This window comes from Pelecanus crispus, chromosome 25 (assembly GCF_030463565.1).
Source record: "Pelecanus crispus isolate bPelCri1 chromosome 25, bPelCri1.pri, whole genome shotgun sequence".
NCBI lineage: Eukaryota > Metazoa > Chordata > Aves > Pelecaniformes > Pelecanidae > Pelecanus > Pelecanus crispus.
In genome coordinates this window covers 1,652,116-1,669,204 of record NC_134667.1, presented here as the reverse complement: position 1 = coordinate 1,669,204, position 17,089 = coordinate 1,652,116, and the positions used below count along the sequence as shown (strand labels likewise).

The window sequence follows — 17,089 nt, the reverse complement described above, 5'->3', positions numbered from 1 at the left end:
AGCAGAGCTGCCTCCTAACCAGTGTGGGAGGTGATCCGCGGGACGTGATAGCCCCTGGGGCTGGCTGGGGGGTCCAGGGCACCGCAGCCACCTTAGGGCTCACTTGTGTGGAGCCACAGCCCAGGGCTCAGCCCAACACGGCAGCTCTGTCGTGGCCTGTGTGCTGTGGGACCAGCATGGCCCAGGCAGGGCCTGGGGGAAAGAGCAGCTGGGGAAGCCCCAGGTGAGGAGATGGGCGCTCCCGCTGGGGCGCATCACAGCACCTTGCAGAGAGACAGTTTTGTTGGAAACTTTTGCTGGCAGGGTGGAAATGTCTCTGTCAGCAGGAATATTGCCCAGGGACCATGGGCTCTGGCAGCCCCACAGCCTGACCCCGAGCCCGCTGCCCCCGAGATGTGCCCCTTCCCCACCACCACATCTTTGTGCTCTGCTCCCCCCAGTCAGCCTCAGGGAGACACCCCGACAGCGGGGCAGGCAAGCACCAGCTCTGGGTCATACCCCAAAGGCTTTTAATAGGAACAGCTGCGGAGGCACAGCGTGAAACCAGGGGAATCAAAAGAGAGGCAATGGCCGGCTGTTTCTGCTGCCCGTGGGAAGAGGGAGACGGTTCCCTGGTGCTCACGGCTCTCCCAGCTGCAAAGTCCCCTCCTCGCTCCCGGCTGCACCCAGCTGCACGGCAGGGATGGGCTCTCCTGGCGCGGGGCTCAGGGATGGCTGTGCACTGAGCTCTGCTGTCGCAGCCTTTCTGTGCTCAGGGGGATGTGCCAGAGACACCTCTTCAGCATCATCATAGCCTGTGCTCTCTGGGGACAGGGACCAGGCATCTCCCTCAGCTGCAGGGGCCCCAGCACTTCTCTGCGAGCGCAGGTTTGCCCCTGCAAGCAGCAAGGCAGGCCATTGCACGTTGGCCCCATGGGGTGCCCCTCCTGCTCTCTGCATCACCTGCCTCCCGTCTCCTCCTCCCTCCTGACATGTCCAGCTCCCTCTGCCAGCCCCGGGCCCCCCAGGGAAAACTCCCAGGGCAGGGTCCCCCATCCCAGGAGCTTGGGCTCTCTGTACGGCAGCGATTCACCCGGCACCAGGAATGGCATCCCATAAAGCGGCAGCGCCATCTTTCCCTCTCACCTCCAGGGGCATCCCTGGGCCCTGCTCCCTCCTCTGGTGCCCTGGGCATCTCCCAGGCTCCCTGCCCAGGGGCAGGATCCTCCCCAGGGGCAGAAACCTCCCTGGCATCATCATAGCCATGCGCTGGGTCACTTCCAGGCAGGACAGGGACGTCTGAAAGGAGAGGGGAGCTGGTGACACTGAGGAGATACATCTGCAGAGCAGAGGGCGGGAGGATGCGCAGGGCCGTGGGGCTCAGACCCTGGTGTTGGCAGCACCCCAGGAGACTCCCCAGCTCTGTGGGGACACTCAGTGACACCGCTGTCCCTCACATGGCTGCAGGGAGGAGAGATCCACTCCTTCCCGCACCCTGTTACCTGGTGCTGACCCCGGACCCTCCTCCTCCTTGCTGTCCGCGGGGTAGGGCTGCAGCTTGGCCAGGGACCCCTCTGAGTAGGAGCCTGGAGAGAGGCGCAGCGGCTGTTATGGGAGTGTGCTCTGCTGAGCCGGCTTGTGGTGAGTGCTGCTGGGGACGGGGGACCCACAGAGGCAGGGCTGTGTGGGGAGGAGGGCTCAGGACTCACCCTGCTCCCCTGGGACCAAGCCTGCCTCAACGGGGCTCCCAGAGCTGCCCCGGGACAGCCCCTTCCCTCAGCCCTGCGGTGTCACCCAGGGATTTATGCAGGGGCAGGCAGAGAGGGGCTGTCCCTGGCTGCGATGGGAAGAACTGCTGGGGAGGAAGCTCCTCTGCTGGGCCCAGGACCCGGCTGCTCTCCCCACACACCCCAGCGCTGCAGGGACCGTAGGCCAGGGGACTGCCGTGGGTCAGCCCTAGGTGGAGGTTTGGGGACAGAGCCCTGCCGATGTGCCCCCATGAGGGACCCACACCCACCTGAGCCGCTGAACCTCGCCCGCTTCTCCCATGCCAGGTTGTAAGCGATCTCCTCATAGACGGCGTCAGGGAAGGGCTCCCACGCTCTCGCCGAGCCTGCGGACAGCGGCAGGGCTGGCCCAGGGACAGGCAGAGAGGGGACAGGATCCCGCTCTGCTCCCCCTGCTTTGGTCCCCGGGGCCAGCAAAAGGCTCTGGCCACAGCACAGCCCCGCTGCGCTGCCTGCTCACCGCTACCCCTTCCTCAGTGAGGGCAATGTCCCCACGGAGGTGATCTGGGGCAGTGACACCCTCACAGCATCCCCTCAGAGACAGCCCTTGTGCCCCTCTGGCCCCTGGGTCAGCTCCCCGGTGCTGAGCTTGGAGCAGCTCCCGCCTCTCCTCTCCCCCTGGAGCTGCCCCCTCTCTGCCCCAGGGATCCATAGCACGGCCCCTGCCCTGCCGCGGGGAGGTCACGGTTGCACAGAGGAACAGCCTGGGGGCCTGAAACCACAGGGATGGACCCTGCTGCCCCACGTTCCTCCTGGCATCTCCCCTGCCCCACAGACCCCTCCAGAGCTGCCTGGAGCGCTGCCAGTGTCGTGTCCTCGTCTGTGTCCCCTCTGCTCCCACCTCCCCCAGCCCAGCTCGGCCATTTCTCTCCTCGCCCCGTCCCTAACTCCCACCGTGCCTGGACTCTCTCTACCCCTTGCTGCTGGTGGCCCATGGCCCATGGTCAGGCGGTGGATGAGGCGGCACATGGCAATGAAGGCAGCACACACGCTTATCCCCCCAGCTCTGCCTGTGCCGCTCACTGACACCTGCCAGCACCCCTGGCCTTGCCAGGAGGCATCTTTCCCCGGGACCCACCTGCGCGCCCAGCCCTGGCGCTTCGCACTTGCCCGGCCAGGAGGGCCAGGAGCAGGCAGAGAAGGGCCCCCAGGACGATGCAGATGATGACGGGCAACGACAGTCTCCCGCTGCCGGTGGGACGGTCCCGGCTGGGATCTGCATGGGCAGGAAGAGAGAAAGGGCAGCAGCAGGCCTGGGAGAGGTGGGGGCTGGCACACCCCAGTGCTGCCCCCCACTACAGCAGGGGTAGGGGACCCCAGGAGTGAGGGATGAGGAAGCTCCCAGGCTGCTGGGTAAATGAGAGCCCTCCCCAACGCCCCTCCCCACTGCTGTCCCGGTGCCTCCTCTTGGGAGTTTCACACCCCAGCAAGGAGCTCCCTCCCTGCAGCTGTGGCTCACAGCTGGCCCCGAGAAGAGCCAGCGCTGGCAGGGAGGACAGGTTACCTGCTCGCGGGGTTGGTGCTGCCGTCCTGGGTGCAGCTGCAGAGGGGAGAAAGGGAACTGGGCTGAGAGGGTGGCTGTGAGGGTACCAGGGAGCCGTGCGTGTGTGTGTGCACGCGTGCATATATCCCTGCCACCCCCCACCCACACTGCCCCTCCTGCGAGGCTGGTCAGGGGGGCTGGGACAGAGCCCAGGGCCCTGCTCTGGCTATCGGGCAGGATGGCGCAGGCAGCCCAGGAGATGCCCCTGGGGGCTGCAGGGCCCTGCAGGCAGGAGCCGGAGGACATCCAGCCCCACAGAGGCTGCTGCCCACTTGGCACCAGGCTCCCATGCTCCACAGGCACAGCCTTGCTCTCAGCAGCTCTGCAGCCATGAGGGGACCCAGTGGGGAAAACGCCTGCCCCGGCTCCCTGCCAATACCCCAGCGAGGGCTGCCAGCCCCGCCGCTCACCTGAGCACTGCACGGCAGCGTCCTCCTTATGCCGGCAGGCCCCGCTGTCCCCAGGCCGAGCCCAGCAGGCCTGCAGAGATGGCTCAGACCCCCGGCACTCCACCTGCTCCAGCCAGATGGGGCCCGTCCCCTCCCCAAACGCAGCCTCGTCCAGGGCAGACACTGCGGGGCCACAGCCCAGCTGCCTGCACGCCACCTCGGCATCCTGCATGTCCCAGGAGTCGTCGCACACCGTCCCCCAGGAGCCGCGCTGCCAGACCTCCACCCTGCCCGAGCACCCGCTCTCGCCTCCCACGGCACGAATCTTCTCCCTGTCTGGAGAAGGCAGAGACCTCCCAGGGCACCGGGCAGCAGGCAGAGCCCTGCCAGGAGAGAGGGGCATGCAGAGGAGCAGCTACCTGTGCAGCTCGTGGAGTTTGGGCACACGGTCCCCACGGCCGGGGCTGTTTCTGGCCGTCTCCCTGCAGAAGGCAATGCTGCCGTGAAGGGGCTGCTGAAGGGGGTCGTGCAGCAGAGAGTGGGGCTGAGCTCTGCTCACGCCTCCCCGTGCCGCCTCGCTCACGGCAGCAGCTGAACCCCGCTCCTTCAGGGGACATGCACGGCACTGTGGGGGACCCTGGCTGCTCAGCCCCAAAGGGACCCCGGCTCACAGAGAAGCAGGAGGGTGTCCGTGGAGGGGACACGCCTCGCAGCCCTGGCTGGTCTCTTCTGAGACCTTGCCTGGAGACACCGCTGCCTCCCCCGGGCGCTGCTGGCAGAGCTGAAGTGCCATTTGTGCCACCAGAAGCAGCAGGGTCTGGCACGTACAGTAAAAGCCCCCGTGGGCCCTGTCTCTGCGCTTGACTGTGCCCGGCAGGGAGCAGGAGCTGGGGCGATGCTGGTGCCCAGGAAGCTCAGAATTACCACTGCAGGTGATGTGGGTCTCCTCTCGCAGGTCATCGCACGACCGTGGGTCCCAGGGAGCAGAGGGACACTGCCAGAAGGAGCTGTTTCTCTCCCCACACTCCACGCGATCCAGCCAGGCGTGGCCAGACACCCTACCAGAGGGCAGGCGTGTTTCCAGGGTCCCCGCGTCCCCGCAGCCCAGCTCCTTGCATGCCAGCGACACCGTTTGGAGAGTCATTGAGTTGGAGCAAACGCTCCCCCATGTGCCATTGTAGAAAACCTGCAGGCGCCCGGAGCAGTTGCTGCCATTCCCCAGCCTCAGGGCCATGAAATCTGGGAGGAAAGGCCCCAGAGGGGCACAGGCTGGTGTGGGGCTGTGGGAGCAGAAAAGCCTCTTCCCCCCGCAGGCCCTGGCCAGGCAGGGGCACAGCCAGCAAGTCACCCTTTTGCCAGGGGCCGAGAGAAGTCCCTGACAGAGAGACACCCATGCCCTCCCCGCTAAGCCCTGGGCACAGCTCAGCTGACAAGGGAGCCCCCGTGGGACCGAGGGGCTTCGTGCAGGGGTGTCCCCAGGACAGGCTCGGGCAGGGGCTCCGAGGCAGCCAGGCACAGCCTGGGCCGTTGCCGGCTCTCCCTTGTCCCGGCCTCCCCGGGCGCTGGGCTCCCACCACAGCTCCCGGCACAGACCTGAGCAGACGACTCCTGCGTCCTCTTTGTGCGCGCAGTCGTGCTGCCCCCAGGACCCTGCCGGGCAGTCCCAGAGAGCAGCTTCGGCCCCGGAGCAGTTCACGCCATCCAGCCAGATCTGACCGGAGCCTTCCCCGAAGCGAGCGGAGCCGACCGCCTCCACCGCCCCGCCGCAGCCCAGCTGCTGGCAAACGATGGCGGCATCAGACAGGTCCCAGCCATCGTCGCAGACGGTCCCCCAGCTGCCCTGGTAGTAGATCTCCACTCTCCCAGCGCAGCGCCCGGGCCCCTTCACCAGCCGCACCTGCCGGCTCCCTGCAGCAGGAAGAAACCCCAGCTGCCCTCAGGGGCTGCTGCCCACCCAGCCCAGAGCCCGGGGGGCCCGTGCAGTGCCACTCACCCGTGCACACGACCCCCACGTCCTCCGCAATCCCTGCCGCCGCTGCGCTCTCGGGCAGGGAGGTGTTGCAGAGGCTCAGCTCGGCCTCGTGCCCTGCGCACCGCACCCCTCGCAGCCCCACGGGACCCGTCCCTCTCTGAGGCTTCGCGGGGTTGTAGGCTTTTTCTGCCTCTCTGCACCTCAGCTGACGGCACACCACGCTGGCCTCCCGCACGTCCCACTCGTCATCCAGGACTCGGCCCCACGTCCCGCGCTGCAAGATCTCCACTCGTCCGTCGCACCGGTTCCCTCCACCCACCAGCCGCAGGGCCGTGGAGCCAGCGGGGCCTGGGGACAGCAGCCGTGCCCCAGCCCTCGGCAGCACCACAGAGCCCACAAACCTGCAGCACCTCCCCAGGCTCTGCAACCCGCACAGCACCCTGCAGCTCACCCGCCTGCCCCAGCCCTCTGCGCTCAGCTTCAGGAGCACGTTTCCACAGGATTGCTTTCCCAGGCCCTGGGCAAGACGCTGTCTTTGCTCTTGGTGGGGCAGAGCCACCCAACACGTCTCTGCTGAGGCCGATGGGGCAGCTCCCGCAGGAGGGAGCAGCAGCCGGTGCAGGGACCCGGGCACAGGCAGTACTGGCCAAGCCTTGCCCAACCTCAGCGCTGACACCGGCGCTGCTGAGACAGCAGGCAGAGCCCGCACGTCTGTGCCCCTCTGCATCCCTGGGTTTGGGGTCTGGGCGCCTGTGTCCCTGGCAGGGAGCAGAGCACGGGGGGCCTTTCTGAGCAAACAGCACAAGGTTGGGTCTTGTGCTGACCGGAAGCACCAGAAGACCAGAAGCCCAGCCCTGCTCTACACCTCACCCCCCAGGTCTGCTGCTGGGGGCACCTGGGCAGCCCCCACGGGCATGGGATTGGGCTCTGGGGAGGTCTCTGTGGGGCTGGGACAGGGCTGTCTGCAGCCAGAGGGATGGAGCTGAGCCCCACAGCCCTATCCTGGGCCTGTCCTGCAGCAGCAGAGCAGAGGACCCCGCGCCTGGCGCTGGCCGCAGGGCCTAAGCCACTGCCCTGGGGGGGCAGAGATGCCTGACCTCATTCACTCTTCAGCTCTCCCACATCAGAGCCGTCGGTGAGAGCAGGCAAAGCCCTCCAGGTTGCTCCTGGTGCAGGCAGGGTTTCTCAAGGGACAAATGCAGCTGGTGCTGCCACGGGCTCCCCTGCTTTGGGTGGCCATGGCACCTTTTCCCAGCACCCACCTGAGCAAATGACAGCAGCGTGGTTCTCGGGGGAGCACGGTGAGGCCCCCAGGGCAGTCACTGGGCACTGTCCCAGGTGGGCTTCAGTCCCCTCACAGTGGAATGAGTCTCTCCACACAGGTCCGGTTCCACTCCCAAAATGCCCTCCTCTGGGAATGGACTCAGCAAACCCGCAGTCGAGGTGACGACAGAGAACGTGGGCGTCCAAGAGATCCCAGCGGGAGGCACAGAGGGTGCCCCAGGTGCCCAGCACCTGCACCTCCACTCTCCCCTCACACGCTGTGCTGCCGTTCACCAGCCGGAACCCTGTGTACTCTGGGGACAGAGAACGATGAGAGAGTGCGCACCCAGCACGGCACGGTCCCTGCCCTGCTCCCCTGTCCCCAGCACACCCCCGGATATGTAACACCCCACCCTGAGTCCTTACGTGTGCAGGTGACACCAACAGTATTTGCATGGGTGCAAGGCTGGTCCCTGGGGGATCCCCTGGGGCAGAACATGAGGAAGGATTCATTCCTGGCACACTGCAGCTCTCTGTCCCACATGGGACCCACACCTTCTCCAAAGCGAGCTGCCCCAGGCACGGACAGGGCTGTGCCACACTGGAGCTCCCTGCAGACCACCTCGGCAGCTTTGGGACCAAAGTCGGAGTCACAGACAGTTTTCCCGTTATGGACCTCCACACGTCCTGAGCAGGGGCTGTCCCCTCCGACCAGCTGGACAAATCCTGGAGCAACCAAAGACCCCTCAAGCTCTCCCAGAGCCCTCTGGCAGTTACGTGCCTACATCCCAGCTGCTCTGCAAGGTGGCCACAGGCAGAGAGACCGCAACCACCCCACCGCTGCCAGTGGGTGCCGATGGCACAAACACACCAGGGCCCCCCTGCCGCTCCTCAGGCATCATCACAGCACTTGTGGGCTTGCTGCTGTCCCAAAGCCCCAGCCGTAGGCACTGCTCAGGCACACTGCTGCTGTCCTGGAGACCCTGGGCTTCCTGGCACCAGCCACAGGCACTGCAGTACCCAGAGCACTTGGGGCCCAGGGGGACTGGCCCAGGCCCTGCTGGCGGCTGCAGCCTCATCTGTGCACTGAGCTCAGGGCCAGGATGAGGAGCCCCTTGGAGCTGCCAGAAACACAGCCTTTCTTTCCGGGCCGTCTCAGGCTGTTAGGTGGGACATGGGACAGGCTAGAGGTATGGCTGTATCCGCAGCCGGTGTCTGTGCCAGCTCCCCACTCTGGCACCTGCCCAGGGAGGGGGTCCTCAGCCAGGGCCAGAGTGCAGTGCCAGGCACGCACATCCCCACCAAGGGCCAGGCAGAGGGCAGGAGAGCGGGCAGAGGAGCAGCCCTGGGCTGACACGAGCTCCCGGTGCAAGCACAGGGGCTGAGGACAGTGCAAGTGCTGGCAAAGCCCCTGTGGCACAGGGCAGCCGCGGGCTGGGGCAGGCAGGAAAGGCTGGGCAGCAGCTTGGCCCTGCCTGCCTGGGGCCGTATCCCCATGGGCTGGAACTCATGGGGGGACCGTGTGAGAGGAATGAGGTGCCATGGGCCACCCTGCTCCTCTGCCCAAGGCCAGCGCTCCTCCCCTCTGAACATCCCTTTGCTCAGGCTGAGGGACTCCTCTCTGCCAGCAGGCACAACCCAAAAGTCCCTTGCCATCTCATGCCTTTCCCCGGGGCTGTGGGTGGCCACGTGAGCAGCTCCCGGTGCCTCTGGCATGGGGGGACCTGGCCCTCGGCAATGCCAGACAGGTCCTGGCTGAATGGGAGGAGAAAGATGGGAACCAGCAGCCATCCCGGGGCAGGGAGAGGGATTAATCTCCCAGCCCCAGGCCCCCACTGAGGGTGGGCTGAGCCACCTTGGGGCCTGGCAGTGGCTGGACACACAGGGTGGGCTCCCATTGCTCTTTCCTCAGGGACCAGGGACAGCAGCAATGACAGTCCCAGCTTGGCAGTGTCACCAGCCACACCCAGCCCTGCTCCGGTGCCCGCTTGTTGTTCCCTGAGGGCACAGCCAGGTCCCTTTCCCTGTCCCAGTCCCAAAGGTGGGTGTCCTGGTTTCGGCTGGGATAGAGTTAATTTTCTTCCTAGCAGCAGGCATAGTGCTGTGTTTTGGATTTAGTAGGAGAAGAATGTTGATAACATGCTGATGTTTTTAGTTGTTGCTGAGTACTGCTTATGCTAGTCAAGGACTTTTTCAGCTTCCCATGCTCTGCCAGGCGCACAAGAAACTGGGAGGGGGCACAGCCAGAATAGTTGATCCAAACTGACCAAAGGGCTATTCCATACCATATGACGTCATGCTCAGTATATAAACTGGGGGGGGTTGGCCGGGGAGCAGCGACCGCTGCTCGGGAACTGTCTGGGTATCGGTTGTCGGGTGGTGAGCAATTGCATTGTGCATCACTTGCTTTGTATATTATTATTACTGTTATTATTATTATATTGTTGTTATTATTATTTTACTTTATTTTATTTTAATTATTAAACTATTCTTATCTCAACCCAGGAGTGTTTCTCACTCTTACTCCTCCGATTCTCTCCCCCATCCCATCGGGGTAGGGGGAGTGAGCGAGCGGCTGCGTGGTACTGAGTTGCTGGCTGGGACTAAACCACGACAGTCCTTTTTGGCGCCCAACGTGGGGCACGAAGGGTTTGAGATAAGAACAGATTAACTAGAGTGTATTAAGGAGTCTGTTAACAGTTGCCGGTCATGATATTAGTTCATCTGATTTGTACCATGTTCTTTTCTTGGCTGTGCATGTTAAAGCTTGGTGTTGGTCTGTGCATTGCGCTATGCTCTGTAGTGATTAAGGATGTTTTGATTGGGAGGTTCCTTATCAAAATCCTGACCTTGAGCATGGTTTTGTATCTGGGTTTTATACACAAGTCATTACTGTACTTCGGGTACCACCTCATGGAGAGAGTTAGCAATTATACCTTTCCCTCGGAGACGTCTGTTGTGGAGGAACTACAGAATGGCACCTTCATTACCTTATTCTATAATGCTTCCTCCCTCATTACAGAAAGTTTTCAGTATTTTGAACATCCCTGGGCAGTTAAGATACTTCTATTGATACTTCTTGGGAATATTGTTTTGGTTTTGACAAAGGTTAGTAAGCAATTTAAGAATATCATCCAGAGATCTGCCCCAAGGCTGGAGAGTTATGAGTGGCAGGGTGTGTGGGATCGTATGCGCAAGTACCTAGGGCAGTGGGGACCTCCAGTGTTTTGGAACTTCACCCCTGAACAAGTGCAGAATCCTGAAGAACTAGTAAAGTATTTGGAAGAAGTATGTTCTCACCCTGGCAACTCCAAAGAGATACAACTCATTGCAACATGCTGGGGACTGGCTCATGCTTATAGAGCCCTGTTCAACACTATTCAGTACCCTCAAGGGAAAGAGAGGGTCTCTGGATCTGATGACAAAACAACAGGCACTGTGGCTACTCCAACCACAGCCATGAGCACTGTGGCTACTCCAACCACAGCCACAAGCACTGCAGCTACTCCAACACCCACCACAGGCACTGTGGCTACTCCAACACCCACCACAGGTACTGCAGCCACTCCAACCCCAGTGGCAGGCACTGCGGCTAAACCAGAGAACCAACCTGCGCCGGTATCAGTTGCCCCTATACAGAAGAAAAAATACACAAGGAAATCAGTTCGTTTAGTAAGGGATGAAGATGAACCAGGGCCATCACGAGAACCAGAGGAGGAAGAACCCATAAATGAGATGGTGACCACACGATCCCTATCCCTGAGTGAGCTGCGAGATATGCGAAAAGATTTTGGTCGTCATCCAGGCGAGCACATCATCACCTGGCTGCTCCGATGCTGGGATAACGGGGCCAGTAGCCTGGATTTAGAGGGTAGGGAAGCCAAGCAGCTGGGATCCCTTTCCAGGGAAGGGGGCATTGACAAAGCAATTGGAAAAGGGGCAAAACCGCTCAGCCTCTGGAGGCGACTTCTGTCAAGCGTGAAGGAAAGGTATCCCTTCAAGGAGGATGTTTTATACCGCCCAAGCAAATGGACCACCGTAGAGAAGGGTATCCAGTACCTGAGGGAATTAGGCGTGCTGGAGGTGATTTACAGTGACCTGAATGATGAGCAGTTAACCAAAGACCCAGATGAAGTCAGGTGCACACAATCCATGTGGCGGAAGGTGGTACGGAGCGCACCAGCATCGTATTCCAACTCGTTGGCAATACTAGCCTGGAAAGACGACGAGGCACCAACGGTGGATGAAGTGGCTAGACAACTCCGGGAATACGAAGAAAAGCTCTCTTCCTCCCTACGGGCCTGTGTCTCGGCTGTGGAAAAACTGTCTGAAAAAATATGCCAAGAGTTCCAACAACTCAGAGAGTATCTGTCCTACTCCCCACCTGCACGGACCAGTGTCTCAGCCATTAGGAGTCAACGTCCCTATGCTCAAGAGAGAGGATATAGAGGATACACACCACGGGGCACCCTGTGGTTTTACCTGCGTGATTATGGAGAGGACATGAGAAAGTGGGATGGAAAACCCACCTCAACCTTAGAGGCACGGGTGCGTGAGTTGCAAGGAAAAACTATTAGGAAAGGCGGTTCTCCCAGGAAGATTGCAGCTCCAGTTTCCAGTGAGCAGTTCCCGAGACAGAGTAAGAGGGCTAATTTTACTTCCGACCTTGATCAGGGGACTTTTGATTCACATTTACAGGAAGTGAACAGCGAATACTGTGACCAGTGTTAGAGGGGCCCTGCCTCCAGCCAGGTGGAGGAAAGGGACAACCGGGTTTACTGGACTGTGTGGATTCGATGGCCTGGAACGTCAGACCCACAGGAGTATAAGGCTCTAGTGGACACTGGTGCACAGTGCACGCTAATGCCATCAAACTATAGAGGGGCAGAACCCATTTGTATTTCTGGAGTGACAGGGGGATCCCAACAGCTAACTGTACTGGAAGCTGAAGTGAGCCTAACTGGGAATGAGTGGCAAAAGCACCCCATTGTGACTGGCCCAGATGCTCCGTGCATCCTTGGCATAGACTACCTCAGGAGAGGGTATTTCAAGGACCCAAAAGGGTACCGGTGGGCTTTTGGTATAGCTGCTTTGGAGACAGAGGAAATTAAACAGTTGTCCACCTTGCCCGGTCTCTCAGAGGACCCTTCGATTGTAGGGTTGCTGAAGGTTGAGGAACAACAGGTGCCAATTGCTACCACAACTGTGCACAGGCGGCAATATCGCACCAACCGAGACTCCCTGATTCCCATCCATAACCTGATTCGTCGACTGGAGAGCCAGGGAGTGATCAGCAAGACTCGCTCACCCTTTAACAGTCCCATATGGCCAGTGCGAAAGTCTAATGGGGAGTGGAGACTAACAGTGGACTATCGTGGCCTGAATGAAGTTACACCGCCGCTGAGTGCTGCCGTGCCAGACATGCTAGAACTTCAATATGAATTGGAGTCAAAGGCAGCTAAGTGGTATGCCACAATTGATATTGCTAATGCATTTTTCTCCATCCCTTTGGCAGCAGAGTGCAGACCCCAGTTTGCTTTTACCTGGAGGGGTGTTCAGTACACCTGGAACCGACTGCCCCAGGGGTGGAAGCACAGCCCCACCATTTGCCATGGACTGATCCAGACAGCACTGGAACAGGGTGAAGCTCCAGAACATCTGCAGTACATTGATGACATCATTGTGTGGGGCAACACAGCAGAAGACGTTTTTGAGAAGGGAAAGAAAATAGTCCAAATCCTTCTGAAGGCTGGTTTTGCCATAAAACAGAGTAAGGTCAAGGGGCCTGCACAAGAGATCCAGTTTTTAGGAATAAAATGGCAAGATGGACGTCGTCAGATCCCAATGGATGTGATCAACAAAATAACAGCTATGTCCTCACCAACTAGCAAAAAGGAAACACAAGCTTTCTTAGGCGTTGTGGGGTTTTGGAGAATGCATATTCCAAATTACAGCCAGATCGTAAGCCCTCTCTATCAAGTGACCCGGAAGAAGAACGAATTCAAATGGGGCCCTGAGCAACAACAAGCCTTTGAACAAATTAAACGTGAGATAGTTCATGCAGTAGCCCTTGGGCCAGTCCGGGCAGGGCAGGATATTAAAAATGTGCTCTACACCGCAGCCGGGGAGAATGGCCCTACCTGGAGCCTCTGGCAGAAAGCACCAGGGGAGACTCGAGGTCGACCCCTAGGGTTTTGGAGTCGGGGATACAGAGGATCCGAAGCCCGCTATACTCCAACTGAGAAAGAGATACTGGCAGCATATGAAGGGGTTCGAGCTGCTTCAGAAGTGGTTGGTACTGAAGCACAGCTCCTGCTGGCACCCCGACTGCCGGTGTTGGGCTGGATGTTCAAAGGGAGGGTCCCCTCTACACATCATGCAACTGATGCTACATGGAGTAAGTGGGTTGCATTGATCACACAACGGGCTCGAATAGGAAACCCCAGTCGCCCAGGAATCTTGGAAGTGATCATGGACTGGCCAGAAGGAAAAAACCTTAGAATATCACCAGAGGAGGAGGTGACACGTGCTGAAGAGGCCCCACTGTATAATAAATTGCCAGAAAATGAAAAGCAATATGCCCTGTTCACTGATGGGTCCTGTCGTCTTGTGGGAAAGCATCGGAGGTGGAAAGCTGCTGTATGGAGTCCTATACGACAAGTCGCAGAAACTGCTGAAGGAGAAGGGGAGTCGAGTCAGTTTGCAGAGGTGAAAGCCATTCAGCTGGCTTTAGATATTGCTGAAAGAGAAAAGTGGCCAGTCCTTTATCTCTATACTGACTCATGGATGGTGGCAAATGCCCTGTGGGGGTGGCTGCAGCAATGGAAGCAGAGCAACTGGCAGCGCAGAGGCAAACCAATCTGGGCTGCCGCATTGTGGCAAGATATTGCTGCCCGGGTAGAGAACCTGGTTGTAAAAGTTCGTCATGTAGATGCTCATGTACCTAAGAGTCGGGCCACTGAAGAACATCAAAACAACCAGCAAGTAGATCAGGCTGCTAAGATTGAAGTGGCTCAGGTGGATTTGGACTGGCAACATAAGGGTGAATTATTTATAGCTCGGTGGGCCCATGACGCCTCAGGCCATCAAGGAAGGGATGCAACGTATAAATGGGCTCGTGATCGAGGGGTGGACTTAACTATGGACAGTATTGCACAGGTTATTCATGAGTGTGAAACATGCGCTGCAATCAAGCAAGCCAAGCAGTTCAAGCCCCTTGGGTATAGTGAACGATGGCTGAAATATAAATATGGGGAGGCCTGGCAGATTGATTACATCACGCTCCCACAGACCCGCCAGGGCAAGCGCTATGTGCTCACCATGGTGGAAGCAACCACTGGGTGGTTGGAAACATATCCCGTGCCCCATGCCACCGCCCGGAACACCATCCTGGGCCTTGAAAAGCAAGTCCTGTGGCGACATGGCACCCCAGAAAGAATTGAGTCAGACAACGGGACTCATTTCCGAAACAACCTCATAGACACCTGGGCCAAAGAGCACGGCATTGAGTGGGTGTATCACATCCCTTACCATGCACCAGCCTCCGGGAAAATTGAGCGATACAATGGATTGTTAAAGACTACCCTGAGAGCAATGGGTGGTGGGACGTTTAAACATTGGGATACGCATTTAGCAAAAGCCACCTGGTTAGTCAACACCAGGGGATCTGCCAATCGAGCTGGCCCTGCCCAATCAAAACTTTTACGTACTGTAGAAGGAGATAAAGTTCCTGTAGTGCACATGAAAAATATGCTGGGGAAGACAGTCTGGATTACGTCCCCCTCTGGCAAAGGCAAACCCATTCGTGGGATTGCTTTTGCTCAAGGACCTGGGTGCACTTGGTGGGTGATGCGAAAGGATGGGGAAGCCCAATGTGTACCTCAAGGGAATTTGATTTTGGGTGAAAATAGCTAATGAACTGAATTGTATAATATTAATTGCTTTATAATACTGTATGTTATCTCTTAACTATATGTTATCTCTTAACTGCATGTTAATATAATAATATAGTAGGTTAATATTAAGTATATAATACTGTATATTATGATTGCTATATGTCACATCAATGGTATTGCAGTAAGAATTGCCCAGCTTAATGAAAATGAACTTTGATGAAACCATTTTGGAATGAGAACTGACTTCAGCATGCAACAGTCCAACACTGCACACCACCTCTCCTGCTCTGAAAGACTGTGATGACAGATGGAACCCAAAGTCATGGACTAAATGAACTCAATGGACATTTTAGAGGGATGGGCCATAGACGAAGGGAATGATATCTGTGTGTATATCAAGATAGGGAAAGTGGTGGTGATTAATTGGAACACATTGGAAAGGGGAGGGCCTGTGCATGACTTAGATGGTATAGAATAAGGGGTGGATACTGTCCTGGTTTCGGCTGGGATAGAGTTAATTTTCTTCCTAGCAGCAGGCATAGTGCTGTGTTTTGGATTTAGTAGGAGAAGAATGTTGATAACATGCTGATGTTTTTAGTTGTTGCTGAGTACTGCTTATGCTAGTCAAGGACTTTTTCAGCTTCCCATGCTCTGCCAGGCGCACAAGAAACTGGGAGGGGGCACAGCCAGAATAGTTGATCCAAACTGACCAAAGGGCTATTCCATACCATATGACGTCATGCTCAGTATATAAACTGGGGGGGGTTGGCCGGGGAGCAGCGACCGCTGCTCGGGAACTGTCTGGGTATCGGTTGTCGGGTGGTGAGCAATTGCATTGTGCATCACTTGCTTTGTATATTATTATTACTGTTATTATTATTATATTGTTGTTATTATTATTTTACTTTATTTTATTTTAATTATTAAACTATTCTTATCTCAACCCAGGAGTGTTTCTCACTCTTACTCCTCCGATTCTCTCCCCCATCCCATCGGGGTAGGGGGAGTGAGCGAGCGGCTGCGTGGTACTGAGTTGCTGGCTGGGACTAAACCACGACAGTGGGGAACAGGCTGGCCCCTTACCTGAACACGTCACTCCAGCATCCATATAGTGCTTACAGCTGTGTTGTCCCCATCCAGGGTGTTTACAGTCAGACAGGGCAGACTCATTGCCACGACAATCAACGTCATCCATCCAAATGGGGCCAGATCCTGGCCCAAAGTGTCCATATTTAGGAGCTGTGACAGCAGACCCACATCCCAGCTGCTTACAAACCACTGCAGCATCATCCATGTCCCAGTAGTCACCACACACGGTTCCCCACTGGCCCTGGTGTTTCACCTCCACTCGCCCAGCACAGGGCCCACCGCCATCCTCCAGCCTCAGCTCTGCAGCCCCTTCAAACAGCAACATGGGACCGGTCAGGAGAGTGCCGAGCTCCAGACTGCAGGTCTAAGGGTCACCCCTGCCCAGGCCGAGTCACAGGCACCGGGGTGGGAGCCCCTTCCCCTCCAGGCTGTCCCTGCAGCAGTTTTGGGGTCCCTCCTGTCCCCACGGTCTGTGCGTGGCTGGGGTGCCCAAGTCCAGCCCTGATGGGCTATTCACCACCCCACAGCCCTTGGCACCTCTTCCCACGCCAATGGTCCCTACCCATGCCCACCCATACACCGTGCCCCCAGGCCCTGCTGAAAGCCCCCATTGAAGGTGGGCTGAGCCACCTTGGGGCCTGGCAGTGGCTGGACACACAGGGTGGGCTCCCATTGCTCTTTTCTCAGGGACCAGGGACAGCAGCAATGACAGTCCCAGCTTGGCAGTGTGACCGGCCACACCCAGCCCTGCTCCGGTGCCCGCTTGTTGCTCCCTGAGGGCACAGCCAGGTCCCTTCCCCTGTCCTGGTCCCAAAGGTGGGGAACAGGCTGGCCCCTTACCTGAACACGTCACTCCAGCATCCATATAGTGCTTACAGCTGTGTTGTCCCCATCCAGGGTGTGTACAGTCAGACAGGGCAGACTCATTGCCATGACAATCAACGTCATCCATCCAAATGGGGCCAGATCCTGGCCCAAAGGAGTCATAAGGTTTGAGAGCAAACCCACATCCCAGCTGCTTACAAACCACTGCAGCATCCTTCATGCCCCAGTCGTCATCACACACGGTTCCCCACTGGCCCTGGTGTTTCACCTCCACTCGCCCAGCACAGGGCCCACCGCCATCCTCCAGCCTCAGCTCTGCAGCCCCTTCAAACAGCAACATGGGACCG

General features: G+C 58.5%; 1 protein-coding gene across 1 annotated transcript; it reads right to left on the bottom strand.

Annotated features, from left to right (window-relative positions):
• Positions 1-618: 618 nt before the first annotated feature.
• Positions 619-16,242, bottom strand: LOC142595937 (antigen WC1.1-like). Its single transcript, XM_075724809.1, has 14 exons — positions 15,912-16,242; positions 7,360-7,659; positions 6,933-7,247; positions 5,692-6,018; positions 5,292-5,606; positions 4,623-4,937; positions 4,118-4,180; positions 3,720-4,034; positions 3,271-3,306; positions 2,845-2,982; positions 1,997-2,092; positions 1,482-1,565; positions 1,126-1,278; positions 619-875 (listed from the first exon to the last, which is right to left on the bottom strand). Exons 1-14 carry the CDS (start codon positions 16,240-16,242, stop codon positions 619-621), a joined length of 3,045 nt encoding a protein of 1,014 aa, XP_075580924.1.
• Between the last annotated feature and the right edge of the window lie 847 nt (positions 16,243-17,089).

Bases quoted from the DNA above. Each gene is read 5' to 3' on its own strand.
- LOC142595937 (XM_075724809.1), bottom strand. From the start codon at position 16,242: ATGTTGCTGTTTGAAGGGGCTGCAGAGCTGAGGCTGGAGGATGGCGGT. The intron at 4,035-4,117 runs GTAGCTGCTCCT...TGCCTTCTCCAG, and splicing joins AAACTCCACGAGCTGCACAG to ACAGGGAGAAGATTCGTGCC. The intron at 3,307-3,719 runs GTGAGCGGCGGG...TCCCCTCTGCAG, and splicing joins CGCTGCCGTGCAGTGCTCAG to CTGCACCCAGGACGGCAGCA.